General features: G+C 38.5%; 1 protein-coding gene across 1 annotated transcript in view; it reads right to left on the bottom strand.

The window, feature by feature from the left end:
• The window catches only part of LOC128667110 (polycystin-1-like), a 248,997-nt gene that overhangs the window by 190,209 nt on the left and 33,771 nt on the right, over positions 1 to 25,017 (bottom strand). The window contains exons 3-10 of the mRNA XM_053722016.1: positions 15,726 to 15,797; positions 6,596 to 6,735; positions 5,916 to 6,178; positions 2,420 to 2,795; positions 1,994 to 2,174; positions 1,603 to 1,781; positions 1,186 to 1,298; positions 741 to 888 (exon numbers count right to left, since the gene is read on the bottom strand). Coding sequence (XP_053577991.1) covers positions 741 to 888; positions 1,186 to 1,298; positions 1,603 to 1,781; positions 1,994 to 2,174; positions 2,420 to 2,795; positions 5,916 to 6,178; positions 6,596 to 6,735; positions 15,726 to 15,797 — 1,472 coding nt within the window. The remainder of the gene's footprint in view (positions 1 to 740; positions 889 to 1,185; positions 1,299 to 1,602; positions 1,782 to 1,993; positions 2,175 to 2,419; positions 2,796 to 5,915; positions 6,179 to 6,595; positions 6,736 to 15,725; positions 15,798 to 25,017) is intronic.

Here is a 25,017-nt window from a genome sequence, read left to right as displayed (position 1 = left end):
AGTGCATTTAAATTTGAGATGTAAGCATTTGTTCAATATACTTTTATTAGCAAAAATGCTTCTAGTAAAAGTTATTACTGGTTTTCAGGGCATACGCACATATGCTGTGAAGGAAGGCCCGTACACTAGTATTTAAACACAACAGAGAGCCAGCAGTGGCTTGTATGACACAAATGATGTCTTTACAGACACGATCATTGCCAGTTCTCTGAGAACGTGTAGTGTTTGAATACTGTTGCATAGGCCCTCACAGGATATGTGCATATGCCACAGAAAATAGTAATAACTTTTACTAGAAGCATTTTTGGTGATAAAAGTATATTGCAAAAAATTATTATATTTTAAATTGAAATGTACCCAAGCACATTTTATTTTTGACCTTTCTATCCCTTTAACAAACGTGCAGCCATATTTATATTTATCTTTTCATTTTTCAGATAGTCACAGTCGTTACCTAATACCTCTCCTTTCTTAAAGGGACATAAAATACACAATATTTTGCTTTCATGATTTAAGTTAGCTTAAACATTTGCCATAATGACACAGTCTCCAAGCAGTCTCTGTGTCTTTCCATCCCTCTGCATTGTAAGTTGTATCAAGCAAAGACCATTTATCATCAGTATGAATAGTGTGTATGATGTTTTTGTTGTGTTAATAATGCCAAGATAATAATATTAAGGTAAAATGTATAATTAATACATCTATAGAAAAAGAGTCTCAGTCTGATCCAAATCACTTACCTGGAGGGACCAGATGCTGTTCTGGGCTACAAAAAGGGCGCAGAATCTGAACTTGGATTTGTACTGCTTGTTGCAAGGGCTGAACCCCAAATTCCAAAGTAATTGGGATTCCCGAGTGGCTAAACCAGAGACCAGGAAACAGCATTACCTGGAAACAATTGGGTTTTAAAGAAGTACAAAAAAGGAGAGTTGCAAATCCTAAAGACAGTAAATCTGGGTATGAGTGAACAGTAACTCTTAAATGGGTGAAAGGCAGCTGGTCTAAGGGAAACATACTTAAACACTGCCAGCTGAGCATGGGTGAAGGTAAATGTATCTGAAGTGAGAAAAACAGAGGTCCAGTTAAGAAATTTTATCTGCAGCTTTAGGGTGAGTTGGACACAGGGAAAAGCATTATCAGTGAATTATTGAATAAGGGCATCAAACAATGATGACCTGAACTCACCTCAATCTCTCTCTGTGAGTCCCCAAGAGATGGAATCAAAGAGGCGTTCTCTGTGTCAGCACCAGAAAAGAAAGGCATTCCCAGCATGTACACATAGACGTCAGAAAGGTTGTCTGAGAGATACAGAGAAATATCAGAATAGGGAATGAGAGACACAGATAATGAGAAGATTCAGAGAAACATCAGAGATGGAGTTGGAGATACAAGGAAACATCAGACAGGGGCTAAGTGACATACAGATGAAAATCAGTTAGGGGGCTGAGATATAGCAGGAAATAATGGAGAAGGTTAGACGAAGGGAGACGAAGGCAGAAAGTGAATTATTGATTGGTATCAGATAGAGGAACTGTAGATATCAGGGATGGAGTTATAGAGTCAGAAAGAGATTCTGAGACTTCAGCAGTGCTACATACTGACCTCCTGCTATATTCTCACACAATGATGGGGCTCTCTGGGTGCAGATACCCCTCTTAAAGTCAGCCCCAGTGACAAGTGGCAGCTGCATACACCCATAGGGCATTTCCTGAGGCAGATCCAGGGATCCCATAACTACTTGTCGCAAGGATTGTGAGACGTTAACCCATACAGGAGCATGTCTGTAAGGACCACATACAGAGTGAGAGATGTGGCACGAGTCATACACACATCAAGTGTTGTCTGTACATTAGTGCTCATCACATATTCATTATTTCCTGCTAAACTCTACTCATTAATCAATCCCTGCCTTTTCCTCTCTCCTATTGCTTTATGCTGAGCACTACAAAACTCCACTCCTTCATATTGAAGAACTTCCCTTTCTACTATTTACCCTTTAAATGCCTCCTGCAGGAAGACAATCTCCTCATGGGAGGTAATTTGGGCAAGATCTCCACCTGACACCAATCGACAGCGGCTGCCAGCATCAGTCCACAACTCCTTCATCTGGCTCAGCCAGTAGCATCGCAGAGTCTTTTGGAACACCCGCCCACCACGAGGACAGGACGGATCATCTACAGAGACAAAGAATCATTATCATATAGTACCAAAATGATAAAACCAGTACCCATACCATATACATAGATACAAAATAAACTTGTCTTGTTATGTTTGCTTTTATCTACCTTTTTATATTTTTGCTGCCCACAATATTTTGTATACATTATCACTACTTAATATACTGTATTGTTAACACCAGGAGGAACATGATTTTCTAGTAGAAATCAAAAAGACTATATACAAAAGTGCCATTTATCACCTGTCTGCTGGTGGCCATTAGGTTTGTGCACCTCATACACAGCCTTGAGGTTAGTCCCCTGCTGGACCTGCAGCCACACCTCCACACTGTGCCTGGTTTCTACCATTACTGGGCACTGCAGCTCCACCCCTTGTACAGCCATTGTGACAGTAACCAAGGCGTCTACTCCTTGACCCCGCCCCTCCGGCTGCACTTGCACCATGTACCGTCCAGGCAGGCTATACTTGTGATGAACCACTCCCACAGTGGTAGAGACTGGCCACCCCTCATCTCTGAAATCCCATACAAAGCGGCTGACAGGAACAGATGCTTCTGCCCGAAATGCTGCCAACTGGTACAAAGAACAATGCACAGTGGGGTAGAGAGAGACTGTCACCTGCAGAGGAAAGAGTATAAAGGACTATGATATTATATGATATTAGTATGGACAGATTCTGCATGTGTATATATGTATATATATATATATATATATATATACACATACATATATATATATATATGGAACAAGCATTGTATCATATAGTCACTTTTCTATATTAGAGGACATTCCAAAACAATGACATTTCCTACATGTCATGAGCTCTATTTCATCTAAGGTATTTATGTCTCAACTTACACCTCCTCTTTCCAATTCTATGATTTCTTCAGTCCTATAATTTTTGTCACATAGGATGCTACTGCAATCCTTTGGTCTGCCACCTTCCAATCATAAGATCTCTTTCGAAGTCCAGTATGACGTCTTCCCCTTCATATTTTAGGAATCCAACTACCAGTAGATTCAGGTCTATAAGAATCTTACCTCCAAAAGTCTGATGGTCAATGTGGAGGTCTTACCTACAGATATCTAAGGGCTATATTGCAAATGTATTATTAATATGAAAGAGCAGAATTTAAATATGAATATAGACAGAAAGTAACTATCAGCCAATGAACATTCATAAGCCAACAGTACTGAAGCTGCTTTATTAGTTTTAAAGGGACAGTAAAGTCATAATTAGACATTCATGATTTAGAAAGAACATACTATTATAATCAACTTTCCAATTTACTTCTATTATTTAATTTGTTTCCTTTTCTTGTTATCTTTTGCTGAAAGGTTTATCTAGGAAAGTCATAGAACAAGCTACTATGCTATTGTCCGTTCAAAGGTTGAGCGCTTCTCTCTTTTTATTTATGCAAATTATGAATCTTAGGGAAGTCTCCCTAAGTGTGATGCGGGAATCCAGATGAGGACCCGTTGCTCAGTGTGCCTAGAGGGATATGACTGCACCTCACTGATGAGTTATGCCGTTTCTCTCATTCAGAGAGGGATTGCCTGGTATTCAGGGGCTGGACTGTACTGTGAAGTCAGGATCAGACTGATGTGCTACAGGAAAGTTCTTCTCTGTGAAAGGCACATGTTGAGCAAAAAGAGGCTGCTTCTTGGGTGGTAACAAGCCATAGAACAAGCTATTATGCTATTGTTCGTTCTCAGGTTGAGCGCTTCTCTCTTTTTTATTTATGCAAATTATGACACTTGGGGAAGTCTCCCTAAGTGTGATACGGGAATCCAGACGTGGACCCGTTGCTCAGTGTGCCTAGAGGGATATGGCTGCACCTAATTGACGCGTCCCACAATAGGCTGAAACGTACGTCTGGGTTTTTGCTGTTTCTCTCGTTCAGAGAGGGATTGCCTGGTATTTTGGGGCTGGACTGTACTGTGAAGTCAGGATCAGACTGATATGCTTCAGGAAAGTTCTTCTCTGTGAAAGGCACATGTTAAGCAAAAAGAGGCTGCTTCTTGGGTGGTAACTAGCCATAGAACAAGCTATTATGCTATTGTTCGTTCCCAGGTTGAGCGCCTCTCTCTTTTTATTTATTTAGGAAAGCTCAGGAGCAACAAAAAAACCTTAGGTTCTAGCTGCTGATTGGTGGCTGCATATATATATACCGATTGTCATTGGCTCACCCATGTGTTTAGTTAGAAACCAGTAGTGCATTGCTGCTTCTTCAACAAAGCACACCAAGAGAATGAAGCATATTTGATAATAGAAGTAAACTGGAAAGTTGTTTAAAATTGTATGTTCTACCTAAATCCTGAAAGAAATATTTTGGTTTTCATGTCCCTTTAAATTAAATTTACGCAGATTTTACTTAACATTTTTTAGGCAATAATAATGTTTTCACCAATTAAAATACTGCTCTTTAATATGAATAGAAAAAGACTGCAGTTGTATATCGGACTCCTGGAGTAAACTAAAACAGAAGCGACACTCCTGCCAAATCGTCACGAGAACAAACGGAGAAAAAATCCTAAACAGTTATTTGGGATATACTCGCTACCCAGACGGAGTCACAGTGAGTTAAACAGTTATTTGGGATATACCCGCTACCCAGACTGAGTCACTGTGAGTTAAACAGTTATTTGGGATATACCCGCTACGCAGACTGAGTCACTGTGAGTTAAACAGTTATTTGGGATATACCCGCTACCCAGACTGAATCACTGTGAGTTAAACAGTTATTTGGGATATACTCGCTACCTAGACTGAGTCACAGTGAGTCGAACACTGCTGCAAGACCAATGACTGTGTTGTTCAAATAACCCGATATAGAAGCCGCTTTATAGCGGTTGTACACCATACAACACACAAATAACGTGTCACAAAAGGTATTGATCCCCTTTTTCATACTACAAAAGAGACATTGTTTAAACCATGGGATACAGCATATTATTGCCAAAAAAACTGCCCTACACTTACGCCCTCATCGTTGCAATAATACATTTTAACCTAATTGTTACATTTGTATCAACTTATAGTATACTTTGTTTCATTGTATCATTTAAAATGTACAGACCTTTATCTTGGTAATATTCTAACAAGGTAACATCTATGTACCTATCTTGTATCCATTTTGTATTTTACTTTATGAACCATTTTATAGAGTAATCAACTAGATGCCGGCATCATCATTTTTTATTAATTAGTCTATTTATTATCTTGCTATACTGGACTTATATGTCCTAATAAATAATCAGATTATTTTATCTGTGCCACAATATTGTTTTTTTTTTTTATTATTATTTTATTTCACATTTCATCAGATTTTTTTTTACTTTTTTCACTTATTGCATTAGATTACATAATTAGTGGTTTACATATACACTTTGTGACTTACAAAGAAGATCTCTTTCAGCTTCTTTAGCGCTTCCCGTATTTTTTGTTTACTGAGAGTTCTACCTGGAAAGGCCAGCAATCTTTCTGACTAGGTGCATATTCCAATAATCATTTAAGAAAGATTATGACTTTTTTTTCCCTAAAGATTCACAAATAAATCATATGCTAAGCTTTATATACCTATGGGGCTCCCATATATATACATGATGTGGGCTTCTAATTTGGGAGTTAGTTCTGCACAGGATAGACCATTCTTCAATCCTGTTTTCTTGGTTTCTATATTTGTCATTATCAACATTAAAAGCTAGGATTTGTCATTTTCTAATCTGGTTCCTCACCTGAGCTGGATGAGGATCAGATATGATATTCTTGTTGCATGCCTTCGCTCTTGAAGGAATGGAACATACATCCTCACAAGTCCTTTCAACCCTTTCAGTGGAACCACATAAGCAGTGCTGATCTCCATTCAAACTATAGTGTGAATATCCATGGCGAAAACATAGGGCTAGGCAGGAGGCAGGCTTGAGAGGACCAGGAGCCACAACAGAGTAACGTAACACTAAGTTTTGGGAATCCGGAACACATGAGATATACTGATCCGCTGTAAGGGAGAAACAGGGACCACATGAGAGGAGGTCATATTGAGCTGGTAAAAAAATGATGATGGGAAAATAAATAGATAAATGAAAGCTGGTTCTGTTCCATGCTGGTGGTGGTAATTTCCATACCAGTGGTGATTTCAGTGGGCACTGAATGAGTAAAAGGTATTTAACCTTCTCTAGATGGTGCTAGAGACATGATTTAAGAAATGTAATAAACTCTATAGAGTGCAATTGGATGGGGACATCAAGATGTAGGGAAGACAATGCAGAATAATCTGTATAAGGAAGTGATGTTGAGTATTCACAATAAACAGGGCAAAAGGGAAGATTTGTGCATTAATTACACAGAGAAGGGATGACATTATAGATAAGGACAGTCTCTAATTCTCTCACATCAGGACATCTGTGCTACTCACCGCAAGCCAGATTGGTGGCATCAAATCCCTGGGCACAGGGGTTTGTCTCCTGGTCAATTACAACACTCTGCTCACTTGCCGGCAAGGCTAATAAGCGACCCAATGCACAGCTGCAAGGCAAGTTATTGCCAGAGAGATCCCTGCAACAGTGAGAGAGTGAGAAGAGAAGGTTAGAAGCATGACGCAAACAGGAAAGAAAATAGGCAAGAGAGAGACAGGGGAATGAGACACCGAAGGTTCAGAGAATGTGAAGGAAGCAGACAATAAAGAAGTTAGAAGGGATGAAATGAAGAATGAGAGAGAGAAAAGAAAAAAAAGGACGGAGACATCATATATTATTATCAAGCTTAAAGGGACATAAAACATAATTTATGTAAGAACTTACCTGATAAATTCATTTCTTTCATAATGGCAAGAGTACATGAGCTAGTGACGTATGGGATATACATTCCTACCAGGAGGGGGCAAAGTTTCCCAAACCTCAAATGCCTATAAATACACCTCCCACCACACACATACTTCAGTTTAATGTATAGCCAAGTAGTGAGGTATAAAAAGGAGTAAAAAAAAACATACAAAAAAGAGGAACCGGAAAATAATATTGTGCTTTTATACAAAAAAAATATAACCACCAAAAACAGGGTGGGTCTCATGGACTCTTGCCATTATGAAAGAAATGAATTTATCAGGTAAGTTTTTCCATAAAATATGTTTTCTTTCATGTAAATGGCAAGAGTCCATGAGCTAGTGACGTATGGGATAAAATACCCAAGATGTGGAAGTCCACAGAAGAGTCACTAGAGAGGGAGGGATAAAATAAAAACAGCTATTTCCGCTGAGAAATTAAATACACAAAATAAGTTCTTATAAACAGAAGAATCAAACTGAGACAGCTGCCTGAAGAACTTTTCTACCAAAGACTGTTTCAAAAGAAGCAAATACATAAATACATTTTGTAAATGTATGCAAAGAAGACCAAGTTGCTGCTTTGCAAATCTGATCAACTGAAGCTTCATTTTTAAAAGCCCACGAAGTGGCAACTGATCTAGTAGAATGAGCTGTAATTCTCTGAGGCGGAGACTGTCCCGCCTGTCTTTATATGAAATAAAACAGAAAGAGCAAAGAACCTTTATCCAAACCGTCCTGAAGAAACTGCAAAATTCTAGGAATTATAAAAGAATGCCAAGAGAATTTATGAGAAGAACACCATGAAATATAGGTTTCCACACATGATAATAAATCCTCCTTGAAACAGACTTACGAGCCTGCAACATAGTGTTGATCACTGAGTCAGAGAAACCTCTATGACTAAGCACTAAATGTTCAATTTCCATACCTTCAAATTTAGTGATTTGAGATCCTGATGGAAAAATGGCCCTTGAGACAGAAGGTCTGGTCTTAAAGGAAGTGACCAAGGTTGGCAACTGGACATCCGGACAAGATCCGCATACCAAAACCTGTGAGGCCATGATGGTGCTATCAGAAACACGTGCGATTGTTCCAATTATGATCTTGGAGATCACCCTTGGAGGAAGAAATAGAGGCGGAAAAATATAAGCAAGTTGGTAAGACCAAGGAACTGCTAACGCATCCACCATCTCCACCTGAGGATCCCTGGACCTGGAAAGGTATCTGGGAAGTTTCCTGTTTAGATGGGAAGCCATCAGATCTATTTCTGGAAGACCCCACAGCTATACAATCTGAAAAAATAGATCAGGATGGAGAGACCACTCCATTGGATGCAAAGTCTGACGGCTGAGATAATCCGCTTCCCAATTGTCTACACTTGGGATATGAATCGCAGAAATTAGACAAGAGTTGGATTCCACCCAAGAAAGTATCTGTGATACTTCTTTCATTGCTAAAGGACTGTGAGTCCCACCCTGATGATTGACATATGCCACAGTTGTGATATTGTCTGTCTGAAAGCAAATGAAAAGTTCTCTCTTTAAAAGAGGCCAAGCCTGAAGGGCCCTGAAAATAGCACGGAGTTCTAAGATATTGATTGCAAACCTCACCTCCAGAGGATTCCAGACCCTCAGACAGCTCCCCAACCTGAAAGACTTGCATCTGTTGAGACTACAGTCCAGGAAGGACGGACAAAAGAGGCCCCTTGAATAATACGATGATGGTCTAACCACCAAGTCAGAGAGAGTAGAATGCTGGGATTTAAGAATATCAATTGTGATATCCGAGTATAATCCCTGCACCATTGATTCAGCATACAAAGCTGCAGAGGTTTCATATGAAAAGGAGCAAAGGGGATCGCGTCTAATGCTGCAGTCATGAGACCTAAAACTTCCATGCACATAGCCACTGAAGGGAATGATAGAACGTGAAGGTTTCAACAGGCTGAAACCAATTTCATTTGTCTCTTGTCTGCTAAAGACAGAGTCATGGACACTGAATCTATCTGGAAACTTAAAAAGGTGACCCTTGTCTGAGGAATCAAGAAACTCTTTGGTACATTGGTCATCCAACCATATCTTTGAAGAAACAACACTAGTTGATTTGTGTGAGATTCTGCTAAATGAAAAGATTGAGCCAGTACCAAGATATTGTCCAAATAAGGAAACACAGCAATACCCTGCTCTCTGATTACAGATAGAAGGGAACTGAGAACCTTCAAAAAGATTCTTGGAGCTGTTGTAGGCCAAATGGAAGAGCGACAAATTGGTAATGCTTGTCTAGAAAAGTGAATCTCAGAAACCAATAGTGATCTGGATGAATCGGAATGTGAAGATAAGCATCCTGTAAATCTATTGTGGGCATGTAATGACCTTCCTGAAAAAGAGGCAGAATAGTCCGTATAGTCACCATCTTGAATGTTGGGACCCTTACAAAACGATTCAAAAACTTCAGATCCAGAACTGGTCTGAATGAATTTTCTTTCTTTGGGACAATGAATAGATTTGAATAAAAACCCAGACCCTATTCCTGAAGTGGAACTGGTATAATCACTCCTGAAAGCTGAAACACACTTCAGAAAAGCCTGAGCTTTCACAGGATTTGTTGGAACGTGAGAGTGAAAGAATCTTCTCACAGGAGGTCTTATTCTGAAACCTATTCAATACCCTTGAGAAACAATACTCTGAACCCACTGATTCTGAACAGAATCTGCCCAATTGTTTTGAAATAATTTCAATCTGCCCCCCACCAGTTGAACTTGATTGAGGGCCACACCTCTGCATGCTGTCTTGGGGGCTGGCTTTGGTTTCTTATAAGGCTTGGATTTATTCCAACTTGAAGATGTCTTCCAATTGGAGCCAGAGTCCTTAGGGGAAGGAGTGGTTTTCTTCTCACAGTAGGTCTTATTCTGAAACCTGTTCGATACCCTTGAGAAACAATGCTCTGAATCCATTGATTCTGAACAGAATCTGCCCAAATGTTTTGAAATAATTTCAATCTGCCCCCCACCAGTTGAACTGGATTGAGGGCCGCACCCCTGCATGCTGTCTTGGGGCTGGCTTTGGTTTCTTATAAGGCTTGGATTTATTCCAACTTGAAGATGGCTTCCAATTGGAGCCAGAGTCCTTAGGGGAAGGAGTGGTTTTCTGTTTTCTATTCTGATGAAAGGAACCGATTAGAAGCTTTAGATTTACCCTTAGACTTTTTATCTTGGGGCAAAAAAACTCCCTTCCCCCCAGTGATAGTGGAAATAATAGAGTCCAACTGAGAACCAAATAAATTATTACCCTTGAAAGATAGAGATAGTAATCTAAATTTAGATACCATGTCAGCATTCCATGATTTAAGACATAAAGCTTATCTAGCCAGAATAGCTAAAGACATAGATTTAACATTAATCTTGATGATATCAAAAATAGCATCACAGATAAAATGATTAGCATGTTTAAAGGGACACTGAACCCAATTTTTTTCTTTCATGATTCAGATAGAGCATGACATTTTAAGCAACTTTCTAATTTACTCCTATTATGAAATTTTCTTCATTCTCTTGGTATCTTTATTTAAAATGCAAGAATGTAAGTTTAGATGCCGGACCATTTTTGGTGAACAACCTGGGTTGTTCTTGCTGATTGGTGGATAAATTCATCCACCAAAAAAAGTGCTGTCCAGAGTCCTAAACCAAAAACCCCCCCCACAAAAGCTTAGATGCCTTCTTTTTCAAATAAAGATAGCAAGAGAACAAAGACAAATTGATAATAGGAGTAAATTATAAAGTTGCTTAAAATTGCATGCTCTATCTGAATCACAAAAGAAAAAATTTAGGTTTAGAGTCCCTTTAAGCAAACGAACAATGCTAGACAAATTAGGATCTGTTTCCTGATGTGCTAAGCTATCCAAGCAAAAAGTTGATGGAGCCGCAACATCAGCCATAGAAATGGCAGGCCTGAGAATATAGCCAGAATGTAAATAAGCTTTCCTTAGATAAGATTCAATCTTCCTATCTAAAGGATCCTTAAAACAAGTACTATCTTCCATAGGAATAGTAGTACGTTTGGCAAGAGTAGAAATAGCCCCATCAACCTTAGGGACTTTTTCCCAAAATTCCAAATTAGCCACTGGTAAAGGATATAACTTCTTAAACCTAGAAGAAGGATTAAAAGAAGCACCAGGCTTAGACCATTCTTTAGCAATCACATCAGAAACCGCATCTGGAACAGTAAAAACCTCAGGAGTAATCACAGAAGGTTTAAAAACAGAATTTAAACGTTTACTGGTTTGGATATCAAGAGGATCAAACTCCTCAATACCCAAAGTAATACTTCTTTCAACAAAGACCGAATATATTCAATCTTAAAAAGATAAGATTTATAAATTTCTATGTCTGAAGTAGGATCTTCTGAAGCAGAGAGATCCTCTTCAGAGGAGGATATTTCAGTATGTTGTCGGTCATCACAAATTTAATCAGTTTTATGAGAAGTTTTAAAAAGACCTTTTACGTTTATTAGAAGGTGGAATAGCAGACATAGCCTTCTGTATTGCATCAGCAATATAATTTTTCATATCAACAGGGATATCATGTACATTAGATGTTGAGGGAACATGACAACTGTTACATAATATAGCCGGAGATATAATCTCAGCTTGCTTACAACAGATACTTAGCTTTGGTAGAACTGTGTTCAGGCAGCATGGTTCCTACAGTAGCTTCTGAGACAGGATCAGACTGAGACATCTTGCAAAATGTAGAAGAAGGATTAAAAGAAGCACCAGGCTTAGACCATTCTTTAGCAATCACATCAGAAAACGCATCTGGAACAGTAAAAACCTCAGGAGTAATCACAGAAGGTTTAAAAACAGAATTTAAACGTTTACTGGTTTGGATATCAAGAGGATCAAACTCCTCAATACCCAAAGTAATACTTCTTTCAACAAAGACCGAATATATTCAATCTTAAAAAGATAAGATTTATAAATTTCTATGTCTGAAGTAGGATCTTCTGAAGCAGAGAGATCCTCTTCAGAGGAGGATATTTCAGTATGTTGTCGGTCATCACAAATTTAATCAGTTTTATGAGAAGTTTTAAAAAGACCTTTTACGTTTATTAGAAGGTGGAATAGCAGACATAGCCTTCTGTATTGCATCAGCAATATCATTTTTCATATCAACAGGGATATCATGTACATTAGATGTTGAGGGAACATGACAACTGTTACATAATATAGACGGAGATATAATCTCAGCTTGCTTACAACAGATACTTAGCTTTGGTAGAACTGTGTTCAGGCAGCATGGTTCCTACAGTAGCTTCTGAGACAGGATCAGACTGAGACATCTTGCAAAATGTAGAAGAAGGATTAAAAGAAGCACCAGGCTTAGACCATTCTTTAGCAATCACATCAGAAAACGCATCTGGAACAGTAAAAACCTCAGGAGTAATCACAGAAGGTTTAAAAACAGAATTTAAACGTTTACTGGTTTGGATATCAAGAGGATCAAACTCCTCAATACCCAAAGTAATACTTCTTTCAACAAAGACCGAATATATTCAATCTTAAAAAGATAAGATTTATAAATTTCTATGTCTGAAGTAGGATCTTCTGAAGCAGAGAGATCCTCTTCAGAGGAGGATATTTCAGTATGTTGTCGGTCATCACAAATTTAATCAGTTTTATGAGAAGTTTTAAAAAGACCTTTTACGTTTATTAGAAGGTGGAATAGCAGACATAGCCTTCTGTATTGCATCAGCAATATCATTTTTCATATCAACAGGGATATCATGTACATTAGATGTTGAGGGAACATGACAACTGTTACATAATATAGACGGAGATATAATCTCAGCTTGCTTACAACAGATACTTAGCTTTGGTAGAACTGTGTTCAGGCAGCATGGTTCCTACACTAGCTTCTGAGACAGGATCAGACTGAGACATCTTGCAAAATGTAAAAGAAAAAATAACATTTAAACAAAATATCCAAAATTACTCATATAGCTTGTTTCAGGAATGGGAAAAAATGCATATGCTAAATAAGCAGAAAAGCAAACAGCATAGCCCTTTAGAATATAAAGAGAGCAGGGAGCATAAAGGAAGTGGGGTAATATAACCAAAAAAATATTTGGCGCCAAGTATGATGCACAATGCAAAGTGAAAAAATTTTGGCACCAAACAACATCCGGAAATGACGCAACTCGCGTCATAACAAGCGCAACTTCGCGCCAAACAAACTAACGTCAATAAAGACGCAGGAAATGACTAAACTTGCGACACTGTAGATGCAAATTTGTGCCAAAAATTACTCAATAAATAACAGCATTTTGCGCCCTCGCAAATTTTAAGTAAAAAACAAGTCTAATTGGGAAAAAAAGACTAAACCCCAGGTAAGATTTTTTTTTTTTTTTTAAATAACTTCCTTAAACATGATTCTCATACTGAAACTGATAGAAAGGGAAATACACATAGACCTGACTCGTGGCAAATATAAGTAAATACATATATTTAAAACTTTATATTAATACATAAAGTGCCAAACATAGCTGAGAGTGTCTTAAATAATGATACATACTTACCGAAGACACCCATCCACATATAGCAGACAGCCAAACCAGTACTGAAAACTATCAGCAGAGGTAATGGTGTATAAGAGTATATCGTCAATCTGAAAAGGGAGGTAGGAGATGAATCCCTATGACCGATAACAGAAAACCCTTGAAAAGATTTCCGATGAGTGAAACCATAAAAATCAACAGGCAATACTCTCTTCACGTCCCTCTGACAAACACTGTACTCTGAGAGGAATTGGGCTTCAGAATGCTTAGAAGCACTTATCATAGAAGAAATCATAGAAATAAAGCACAAACTTACTTCACCACCTCCATAGGAGGCAACGTTTGTAAAACTGAAATATATGTGTGGTGAGAGGTGTATTTATAGGTATTTGAGGTTTGGGAAACTTTGCCCCCTCCTGGTAGGAATGTATATCCCATACGTCACTAGCTCATGGACTCTTGCCATTTACATGAAAGAAAAGTAAAATTAAATTGAACTAAGCGCATGCAATTACAGAACACCCCCCCCCCCATTCCAATATACTAGAGTGTGTCATACAAATTGTGGTGATTTTTTTTTACTTTTTTTTTTCCAGCCATTCCAATCCGTTAGAAGTGCTGCTGTTTGAATAAGTAAAGCAGCTAATATACTCTGATTGGGTAAACATGTGAAAAACTATAAGGAAAACATTTTTCTCTTTTGGCAGACATTCCCAGAAAGAAAAGATACTTAACCAAAGTGAAAGGAAAGCGTGACAGCTAAATGTCTCATTTTTAGGCCCAATTCCCTTTTATATCAGTTTTCAAGGCTAACTACGCCCCTATACAAATATTATATGCTACAAGACAAAACAAGAGGTAGTGTCACTTTTTTATGCCAGTTGATATATATGTAAAATATAGAGGCTAGGCTTTACTATTGGATGTATGGAAGTAAATATGAGTATAATCATTACACCAGGTGGTCAATAATCTCTACTGATGTCCAAGAGGGTAAGCACATTATTTATTTAAAGTCATTTGAAGTCAAAAGGGATAAAAAAAAAATCTCTATTTTGTGTGTATTACTAGCAGTCAAGGGGTTAAATAACTGCTTTATTTGTTACTGGCAGAACAGTGGAAAAAAGATATATATAGCTGGGATCAGGAAAAGGTATATACACACATATATATATAGTGCATTGGAGCCCTTTCTAGTCAAGTACATGAAATATATATGTGTATATATCTATACCTATATATAATCATGTAATTATATATACATGGATATATATATATATATATATATATATATATTGTACCAAAACACCATCAGAAATATGTATTTATGAATAAATAGAACATATTCTGCTATGTGAAGAACATTAGAATGTGAAATATTAATATCTTCATGTCGGGTTAGCGCACTTAAGAATATTCGATCATGTTTGTGCGCGAGTAGGGTGTTCGGCTTTTCCTACTTTTTTTTCCTAACTCTATTTTTTTGCCCGCATCGGGTTAGCGCTCATGCGAAAACAGTTTACTTTTAACTTGCAATGCGAGCGCTATCCGACGCAAGTAAAAAGCTTACTTCTAGCGGAGATAGCGCGCAAGCGAGAGCGTTAAATACCACTCCACTTGTAATCTGTCCCTAAATCATGGCAGATGCTTAAAGTGTTCGAACAATTTCTTTTTTGCTTCACTAATTATATAAATTCATGGCAATTACAATTTAATTACATTTGTAATACCATTTTGGGTATTTTTATAATTAATACTCAAGGGTGTCTATCTAGATGTTCCCTGGTTACCCTTTGGAAACTGGAATATTCATAACCCACAGAGAACTATAATGAGGGTGAGGGGGAGAGTAGGGGAACAACAAGAGGGGAGTAAGATGGGCAATAAATGGGGTACTGAGAGGGGGAGTGAGCAAGTGCATTAAAACCTTGTTTAACAAGTGTATCTTATAATTATGGCTAAATAGAGCTAACTGTAAATGAGCCATGTGTCCACTGGTCTAAGCAATCACATAGCTAGCTCAGGCAACTTGCAGCATTTTAAACAAAACCCTATATTATAGATTAGATTAGGTGTTTAAAGTCTCATTGTTTATGGTTTACTTGAATGTCACACATCATTATAAATCATTTGTGAGGAATATTAATAGTTTAATTACTTTAATTACTTACAGTTTTTGCAAAGGTACAAGCAAATCCAGATCACTCTCCACAATGAGCTGAATGTGGTTCTGGTTCAGAAACCTGACAAGAAATCAGAGAAAATCTGAGAAACACGAGACACTAGTCGGGTTATACATGAATATACCTAACAACATTTTGATGGGAGTGGCAGGGGCATCATGGGCATCATGGGCAGGGTCAGTGATGTTGTGATGGTTGGGGAGTGTCCTGCGCAGCGCTGGTCAGTCCTTAAAAATCATTGCCCAGACAAGAGACGATGCGTTATTGAAAATTCCAACAGTGTGTCTCAGGGTAGGAGCAAGGGAAACCTTTTTTTTTCTTCTTCTCTTTTTTCCCTTCTTCTTTTTATTGTATTTTGTGTTATGATAAATATGTATGATATTTTTTTATGTTTAAATAATTTTTATTAGAATAGGGTTCACTAGGTTACAACAAACCAAAATGTAAATTCTTGACATAGTAGACAAATAAGCAATAATACAGTATTATCAAAATAAGCATTGTCAAATAACAGTAAACCAGTGGCCCAGCTTTTTTGTGGGTGGCGAGGGGGGGGGAGGTAGGATAGATGAGGGATAAACAAAAAAGGGAAGTATAAAGACTGTTGGGAGAGGAAGGAAGAGAAAGGAGAGACATTCTGAATTCAATGTGTTGAGTTAGTACTACACAGCTCGGTGATTTGCTCAAGGTGATTTATGGGGGTCGAATGTGCACTCAAGGGAGCCTGGGGTCTGGGATAGGGGCGGGGAGAGAATCAGGTCGTACACTGACAAGTTTGTACTGGTAGAGTTGATAGCTTAAAGTAATGGTTTTATGTTCTTAACTAACAGCCAATAGTTCGTATGTTTAATTTTTAATGTTTAATTTTTAGTTTTTAGTTTTTAAACCCAGTAAACGATTCAGAGTGTTCTTCTATTGGTTCTTAAACTGCTTTAAGGGGTACTATGAGGTCTTTGCTCCCAGATAAATTGTACATTAGTTATCATCTCTTGTTTACCTAGGTAGCAGTAGTGCATTTTTTCTAACAGTATCACATGATTAACCTCAGCTATCCATTGGGCTATTGTGGGAGTTTCTGTTGATTTCCATAGCCTGGGGATTAATCTCTTAGCACATGTCAGCATTATTAAGAAAAGCTTTTTTCTATAGGCGCAAGGGAGTTTTGGAGTATGGTTAAGGAGAATGATATGTGGGTTTAGTGTGATTTCTATGTTTAGCGTTTCGCTCATCTGTTTAGCCACTTGTTGCCAAAATATGGTTAGACTCGAGCAGGACCACCAGATATGTGCCATGGTGCCCGTCTCGCCACACCTTCTCCAACAGCTAGAAGAGGCCGTCGGGTAGATAATCCGCAGGCGGTGTGGAGTCAGATACCAGCGGGCCATGATTTTGTAATTTAGTTCTGATAGCAAGAGGGAGGTTGAAGAGGCGTGTATGTTACGGAAACAACGTTTCAAATCTTCATCGCATAGATCATACGGTATTTCCTCAGACCACCTATCTAGGTATAAAGGGCGTGTCTCAGGAAATTTATTCCTAAGGATTTTATATACTATGGACAGGTGTGCTCTCGTAATAACAGGATTGGTGCATAGTTGCTCAAATGCGGTTAGTGGTCTAAGGATATCTCTCTTGTGTGGGTTATGTATAGCATGCCTAATTTGCAGGTATGCATACCAGCTATGAAAAGGGGGCCCTAGTTCTTCTTCTAGTACAGTTCTGTCTTTTATGCCCATTGGGCCTACAAAAAGGTATAGAGGAAGGTTCTGCAAATGTCTTACTGGGTTAGTATGAGTAAATCTACTGTGTTGTAGAAACATATGATTGTGAAGTAGTGGGGTAAGTGGAGAAATTACAGTCGATACACCTTTGGTGTGAGATATGACATAATCCCACACTTCGAGTGTAGCTCTAATGTATTCATTACGCTGTGCCAAATGTGGTCTAGTGGCTTTAGGGAGCCAGGGTAGGTCTCTCATGTGTCTGATCTGTGACAAGTGTCCCTCTATCTGTATCCATAATTTTGCTGGAAGTGCGTGATTCCAAGAAATTATCCTTGCTAAATGCGCTGCTCTGTAGTAGTTGGTGATATTAGGAACATTGAGACCCCCGTCCTCTTTGCTAAGGTATAATGTGTTTTGTGCCACTCTTGAGCGTTTGTACGACCAGATGAATGAATTAATTAGCTTTTGTTGTGTCTTGAGATATGAGTTTGGGAGAGCCAGTGAGAGTGTTTGGAAGATATATAGGTATTTAGGAATGATCATCATTTTAACTGTGTTAATTCTTCCAAACCAGGACAGATGCCCCTGTGAGTGCCACTTTTCCAATAAGCTCTTGGTGCGCGATTGGAGTGCGAGGAAATTGTCTGTAAAAAGTTTGTCAGTATCATATGATATAGCTATTCCTAAGTATTGAAGTTTATCTGTTATGCTAAACCTTCCTATGTGCGCTATAGTTTCAACTTCTTGTGATGTTAAGTTGATCGGCATAAGGCCAGATTTATCCATATTAATAGAAAAGTTAGAGACTTGTTTATAGTTCTCCAACGTATCGAGAAGTGCCGGAAGTGTGGTCGACGGTGACTTTAAAGTGAAAATCACGTCGTCCGCAAACAAGAGGCATTTCTGGTCTATTTCACTTAGTTTTATGCCTTGGATATGTGGGTTATTCCTCAGTTGTATTGCTAAAATCTCTACTGTTAATGCAAATAGCAAGGGCGAGAGTGGGCACCCTTGCCTTGTGCCATTCGATATAGGGAACGATTGGGAGGTGACGTCATTGATCTTGACTCTAGCGCTTGGGTTATGATATAGGGCCTGTATTCTCTTAATGAACATTTCGGAGAAGCCAAACTTCGACAGGGCGGCCCACATGAATTGCCAGTCCACCCTGTCGAAAGCTTTCTCCGCGACGGTGGATAGTAGGAACATCGGAGTATGGTTGTCACGGGCAAATTGCAAAGTATGGAGCAGTCTTATAGAGTTATCTTTGGCCTCCCGTCCTCTAATGAAGCCCACCTGGTCCGGATGAACTATTTTAGGCAGAACTGTGTTTATGCGGTTTGCTAGGATTTTGGCGTATAGTTTCATATCTATATTAATGAGTGATATTGGCCTATAGTTGCCTACAATATCTGTAGCTTTATTTGGTTTCGGGATCACAGTTATTAATGCCTCTAATAAAGTGCTAGGGAAAACTTTACCTCGGTCTATGTCTGAAAAGAGTGAACAGAGATGAGGGCTTACTTGCTCTTGGAGGAGTTGGTATAGTTTTGCGGTAATGCCATCCGGACCAGGGGACTTCCCACCAGGTAGTGATTTGATTACCAGGACAACTTCTTTTATTGTAATAGGGGAATCTAATGTTTGCCTGTCATCTTCTGCAAGGGCGGGCATAGGTATGTCCGCTAAGAAGGAATTCAGCTTGTGCTGTGCATCTAACGCTGGGGCTTTTGTTATATTGTATAAGTTTGTGTAGTAGGAAATAAATTTGTTTGTGATCTCCTCAATTTTAGATGTGTGTTTATCTGACGCTACTTTATATGTATGATATTTTATGATTTACTTGAATACCCTGCGTGGTGCTTTAATGAAGATGGCATTATATGTATTCACTGTTGGTCATAAATAAAAGTATTTTAAAAAAAATAAATAGATGATGCGGGTGGGAAAGCAGAGAGACCGCCCAAACTATGACAATCACACAGGCTTTGGGATACCTGTATTTAGCATATGAGCGGAAGAACTATCACATGTATATGGGTCCAAAACTCACCAGCATAGAGTAAAATGAAACAAAAATGTAATATATAAATAAAAAACTAAATAGTGATATAGTATATAATATTGTAGTTGGAGAATACACTGCTCCAGATCTTTCTTATTTCCGTCTTGGATTAGTTCAACACCTCAAAATGAAGAAAAAGAGAGAGAAAATAGCACAATTCCATTGTTCTATAGGTGCAAAGCCTCAACTGAATTTACTCATGCTTTAAACAAACTCTGTTGTGCATCAGCAGTGTTATAATTGCCCTATAACCAGCCAAACATCCGGTAAATTTGTCAAATCTATTTATTAAAACTTCATAGTGGTAGCAATGGTACAATTATATAACCATTCCCCAATATGAAGCTACAAAGGAACCCTGGTTTATGCCCCTTCACAGCACCAAGGAGATATTATCACATTCCAGTGAGGCTTAGCTTGAGTGAACTATATAATTGAAAAAGTCGCTTTCAACAAAACGTACGTTGGAATGTGACAATATTTCATACTGAGCCCTCACTCAAATTTGTAACAAAGGAGGCTGAACTTAGAAATCCTGGCAAGAGGTAAAGCTGCCTACTGTATAAAGTATTGAAGCTCTAAAATGGGGAATATTGCAGAGGGTATCTATTATAATAGGGTGCACCTGGCACTAGGGTTCCCATCCAGACAGTATTTTACTAACATGGATGGTATTTGTAAGGTTCAGGTTAATGTAGAAAAACAAAATTTATGTAAGAACTTACCTGAAAAATTCATTTCTTTCATATTAGCAAGAGTCCATGAGCTAGTGACGTATGGGATATACATTCCTACCAGGAGGGGCAAAGTTTCCCAAACCTCAAAATGCCTATAAATACACCCCTCACCACACCCACAATTCAGTTTAACGAATAGCCAAGAAGTGGGGTGATAAGAAAGGAGCGAAAGCATCAAAAATAAGGAATTGGAATAATTGTGCTTTATACAAAAAAATCATAACCACCACAAAAAGGGTTGGTCTCATGGACTCTTGCTAATATGAAAGAAATGAATTTATCAGGTAAGTTCTTACATAAATTATGTTTTCTTTCATGTAATTAGCAAGAGTCCATGAGCTAGTGACGTATGGGATAGCAGATACCCAAGATGTGGAACTTCCACGCAAGAGTCACTAGAGAGGGAGGGATAAAATAAAGACAGCCAATTCCGCTGAAAAAATAATCCACAACCCAAATCAAAAGTTTTAATCTAAATAATGAAAAAAACTGAAATCATAAGCAGAAGAATCAAACTGAAACAGCTGCCTGAAGTACTTTTCTACCAAAAACTGCTTCAGAAGAAGAGAAAACATCAACATGGTAGAATTTAGTAAAAGTATGCAAAGAAGACCAAGTTGCTGCTTTGCAAATCTGATCAACGGAAGCTTCATTCCTAAAAGCCCAGGAAGTAGAAACTGACCTAGTAGAATGAGCTGTAATCCTTTGAGGCGGGGACTTACCCGACTCCACATAAGCATGATGAATCAAAGACTTTAACCAAGACGCCAAAGAAATGGCAGAAGCTTTCTGACCTTTCCTGGAACCAGAAAAGATAACAAATAGACTAGAAGTCTTTCTAAAATCTTTAGTAGCTTCAACATAATATTTCAAAGCTCTTACTACATCCAAAGAATGTAAAGATCTCTCCTTTGAATTCTTAGGATCAGGGCACAATGAAGGGACAACAATTTCTCTACTAATGTTGTTAGAATTCACAACCTTAGGTAAAAATTGAAATGAAGTCCGCAACACCGCCTTATCCTGATGAAAAATCAGAAAAGGAGATTCACAAGAAAGAGCAGATAACTCAGAAACACTTCTAGCAGAAGAGATGGCCAAAAGGAACAAAACTTTCCAAGAAAGTAATTTAATATCCAGAGAATGCATAGGTTCAAATGGAGGAGCCTGTAAAGCCCTCAGAACCAAATTAAGACTCCAAGGAGGAGAGATTGACTTAATGACAGGCTTGATACAAACCAAAGCCTGTACAAAACAATGAATATCAGGAAGATTAGCAATATTTCTGTGAAAAAGAACAGAAAGAGCAGAGATTTGTCCTTTCAAAGAACTTGCAGATAAACCTTTATCCAAACCATACTGAAGAAACTGTAAAATTCTAGGAATTCTAAAAGAATGCCAGGAGAATTTATGAGAAGAACACCAAGAAATGTAAGTCTTCCAGACTCGATAATAAATCTTCCTAGACACAGATTTACGAGCATGTAACATAGTATTAATTACTGAGTCAGAGAAACCCCTATGACTAAGAATCAAGCGTTCAATTTCAATACCTTCAAATTTAATGATTTGAGATCCTGATGGAAAAATGGGCCTTGAGATAGAAGGTCTGGTCTTAACGGAAGTGTCCAAGGTTGGCAACTGGCCATCCGAATGAGATCCGCATACCAAAACCTGTGAGGCCATGCTGGAGCCACCAGCAGAACAAACGAACGTTCCATTAGAATTTTGGAAATCACTCTTGGAAGAAGAACTAGAGGCGGAAAGATATAGGCAGGATGATAATTCCAAGGAAGCGACAACGCGTCCACTGCTTCCGCCTGAGGATCCCTGGATCTGGACAGATACCTGGGAAGTTTCTTGTTTAGATGAGAGGCCATCAGATCTATTTCTGGAAGTCCCCAGATCTGAACAATCTGAAGAAATACCTCTGGGTGAAGAGACCATTCGCCCGGGTGTAACGTCTGGCGACTGAGATAATCCGCTTCCCAATTGTCTACACCTGGGATGTGAACCACAGAAATTAGACAGGAGCTGGATTCCACCCATACAAGTATCCGAGATACTTCTTTCATAGCTTGAGGACTGTGAGTCCCACCTTGATGATTGACATACGCCACGGTTGTGACATTGTCCGTCTGAAAACAAATAAACGATTCTCTCTTCAGAAGAGGCCAGAACTGGAGAGCTCTGAAAATTGCACGGAGTTCCAAAATGTTGATTGGTAATCTCGCCTCCTGAGATTCCCAAACCCCCTGCGCTGTCAGAGATCCCCATACAGCTCCCCAACCTGAAAGACTCGCATCTGTTGAGATCACAGTCCAGGTTGGACGAACAAAAGAGGCCCCTTGAATTAAACGATGGTGATCCAACCACCAAGTCAGAGAAGATCGAACATTGGGATTTAAGGATATTATTTGTGATATCCTTGTATAATCCCTGCACCACTGGTTCAGCATACAAAGCTGAAGAGATCTCATGTGAAAACGAGCAAAGGGGATTGCGTCTGATGCAGCAGTCATGAGACCTAGAATTTCCATGCAAAAAGCTACCGAAGGGAATGATTGAGACTGAAGGTTTCGACAAGCTGAAACCAACTTCAGACGTCTCTTTTCTGTTAGAGACAAAGTCATGGACACTGAATCTATTTGAAAGCCCAAAAAGGTTACCTTTGTCTGAGGAATCAAAGAACTCTTTGGTAAATTGATCCTCCAACCATGTTTTTGAAGAAACAACACAAGTTGATTCATATGAGATTCTGCAGAATGTAAAGACTGAGCAAGTACCAATTTATCGTCCAAATAAGGAAATACCGCAATACCCTGTTCTCTGATTACAGAGAGAAGGGCACCGAGAACCTTTGAAAAGATCCTTGGAGCTGTTGCTAGGCCAAATGGAAGGGCAACAAACTGGTAATGCTTGTCTAGAAAAGAGAATCTCAGAAACTGATAGTGATCTGGATGAATTGGAATATGAAGATATGCATCCTGTAAATCTATTGTGGACATATAATGCCCTTGCTGAACAAAAGGCAGAATAGTCCTTATAGTCACCATTTTGAATGTTGGTATTCTTACATAACGATTCAATATTTTTAGATCCAGAACTGGTCTGAAGGAATTCTCCTTCTTTGGTACAATGAATACATTTGAGTAAAACCCCAGACCCCGTTCCAGAACTGGAACTGGCACAATTACCCCAGCCAACTCTAGATCTGAAACACATTTCAGAAATGCCTGAGCCTTCACTGGGTTTACTGGAATGCGAGAGAGAAAAAAATCTTCTCACAGGAGGTCTCATCTTGAAACCTATTCTGTATCCTTGAGAAACAATGTTCTGAATCCAAAGACTGTGAATCGAATTGATCCAAATATCTTTGAAAAATCGTAACCTGCCCCCTACCAGCTGTGCTGGAATGAGGGCCGCACCTTCATGCGGATTTGGGAGCTGGTTTTGACTTTCTAAAAGGCTTGGATTTATTCCAGACTGGAGAAGGTTTCCAAACGGAAACCGTTCCTTTAGGGGAAGGGTCAGGTTTCTGTTCTTTATTCTGACGAAAGGAATGAAAATGATTAGCAGCCCTGTATTTACCTTTAGATTTTTTGTCCTGAGGCAAAAAGGTTCCTTTCCCCCCAGTAACAGTTGAAATAATAGAATCCAACTGTGAACCAAATCATTTATTACCTTGGAAAGAAAGAGAAAGCAAAGTTGACTTATAAGTCATATCTGCATTCCAAGATTTAAGCAATAAAGCTCTTCTAGCTAAAATAGCTAAAGACATATACCTGACATCAATTCTAATGATATCAAAAATGGCATCACAAATAAAGTTATTAGCATGTTGAAGAAATTTAACAATGCTATAAGCATTATGGTCTGACACTTGTTGCGCTAAAGCCTCCAACCAGAAAGTTGAAGCTGCAGCAACATCAGCCAAAGAAATAGCAGGTCTAAGAAGATTACCTGAACATAAATAAGCTCTCCTTAGAAAGGATTCAAGCTTCCTGTATAAAGGATCCTTAAAGGAAGTACTATCCACCATAGGAATAGTAGTACGTTTAGCAAGAGTAGAAATAGCCCCATCAACTTTAGGGATTTTATCCCAAAACTCTAATCTATCAGATGGCACAGGGTACACTTTTTTAAACCTTTGAGAAGGAGTAAATGAAGTACCCAGACTATTCCATTCCCTAGAAATTACTTCTGAAATAGCATCAGGAACTGGAAAAACTTCAGGAATAACTACATGAGGTTTGAAAACCGAATTTAAACGCTTAGTAGATTTAGTATCATGAGGACTAGACTCCTCCATATCTAATGCAATTAACACTTCTTTAAGTAAAGAACGAATAAACTCCATCTTAAATAAATATGAAGATTTATCAGTGTCAATATCTGAGGCAGAATCTTCTGAACCAGATAGATCCTCATCAGAAACAGATAAGTCAGAATGATGACGGTCACTTAAAAATTCATCTGAAATATGAGAAGTTTTAAAAGACCTTTTACGCTTACTGGAAGGAGGAATAACAGACAGAGCCTTCCTAATAGATTTAGAAACAAATTCTTTTACATTAACAGGGACATCCTGAACATTAGATGTTGAAGGAACAACAACAGGTAATGGATTATTACTAATGGAAACACAATCTGCATTAGAAAATTTATCATGACAGTTATCACAAACAACAGCCGGAGGAACAGTTACCAAAAGTTTACAACAGATGCACTTAACTTTGGTAGAACCAGCATCA

The sequence above is a fragment of the Bombina bombina genome, chromosome 1 (genome assembly GCF_027579735.1).
Source record: "Bombina bombina isolate aBomBom1 chromosome 1, aBomBom1.pri, whole genome shotgun sequence".
Lineage (NCBI taxonomy): Eukaryota > Metazoa > Chordata > Amphibia > Anura > Bombinatoridae > Bombina > Bombina bombina.
Note: the sequence above shows the minus strand (reverse complement) of the source record. Positions and strands in the feature narration are given on the sequence as shown.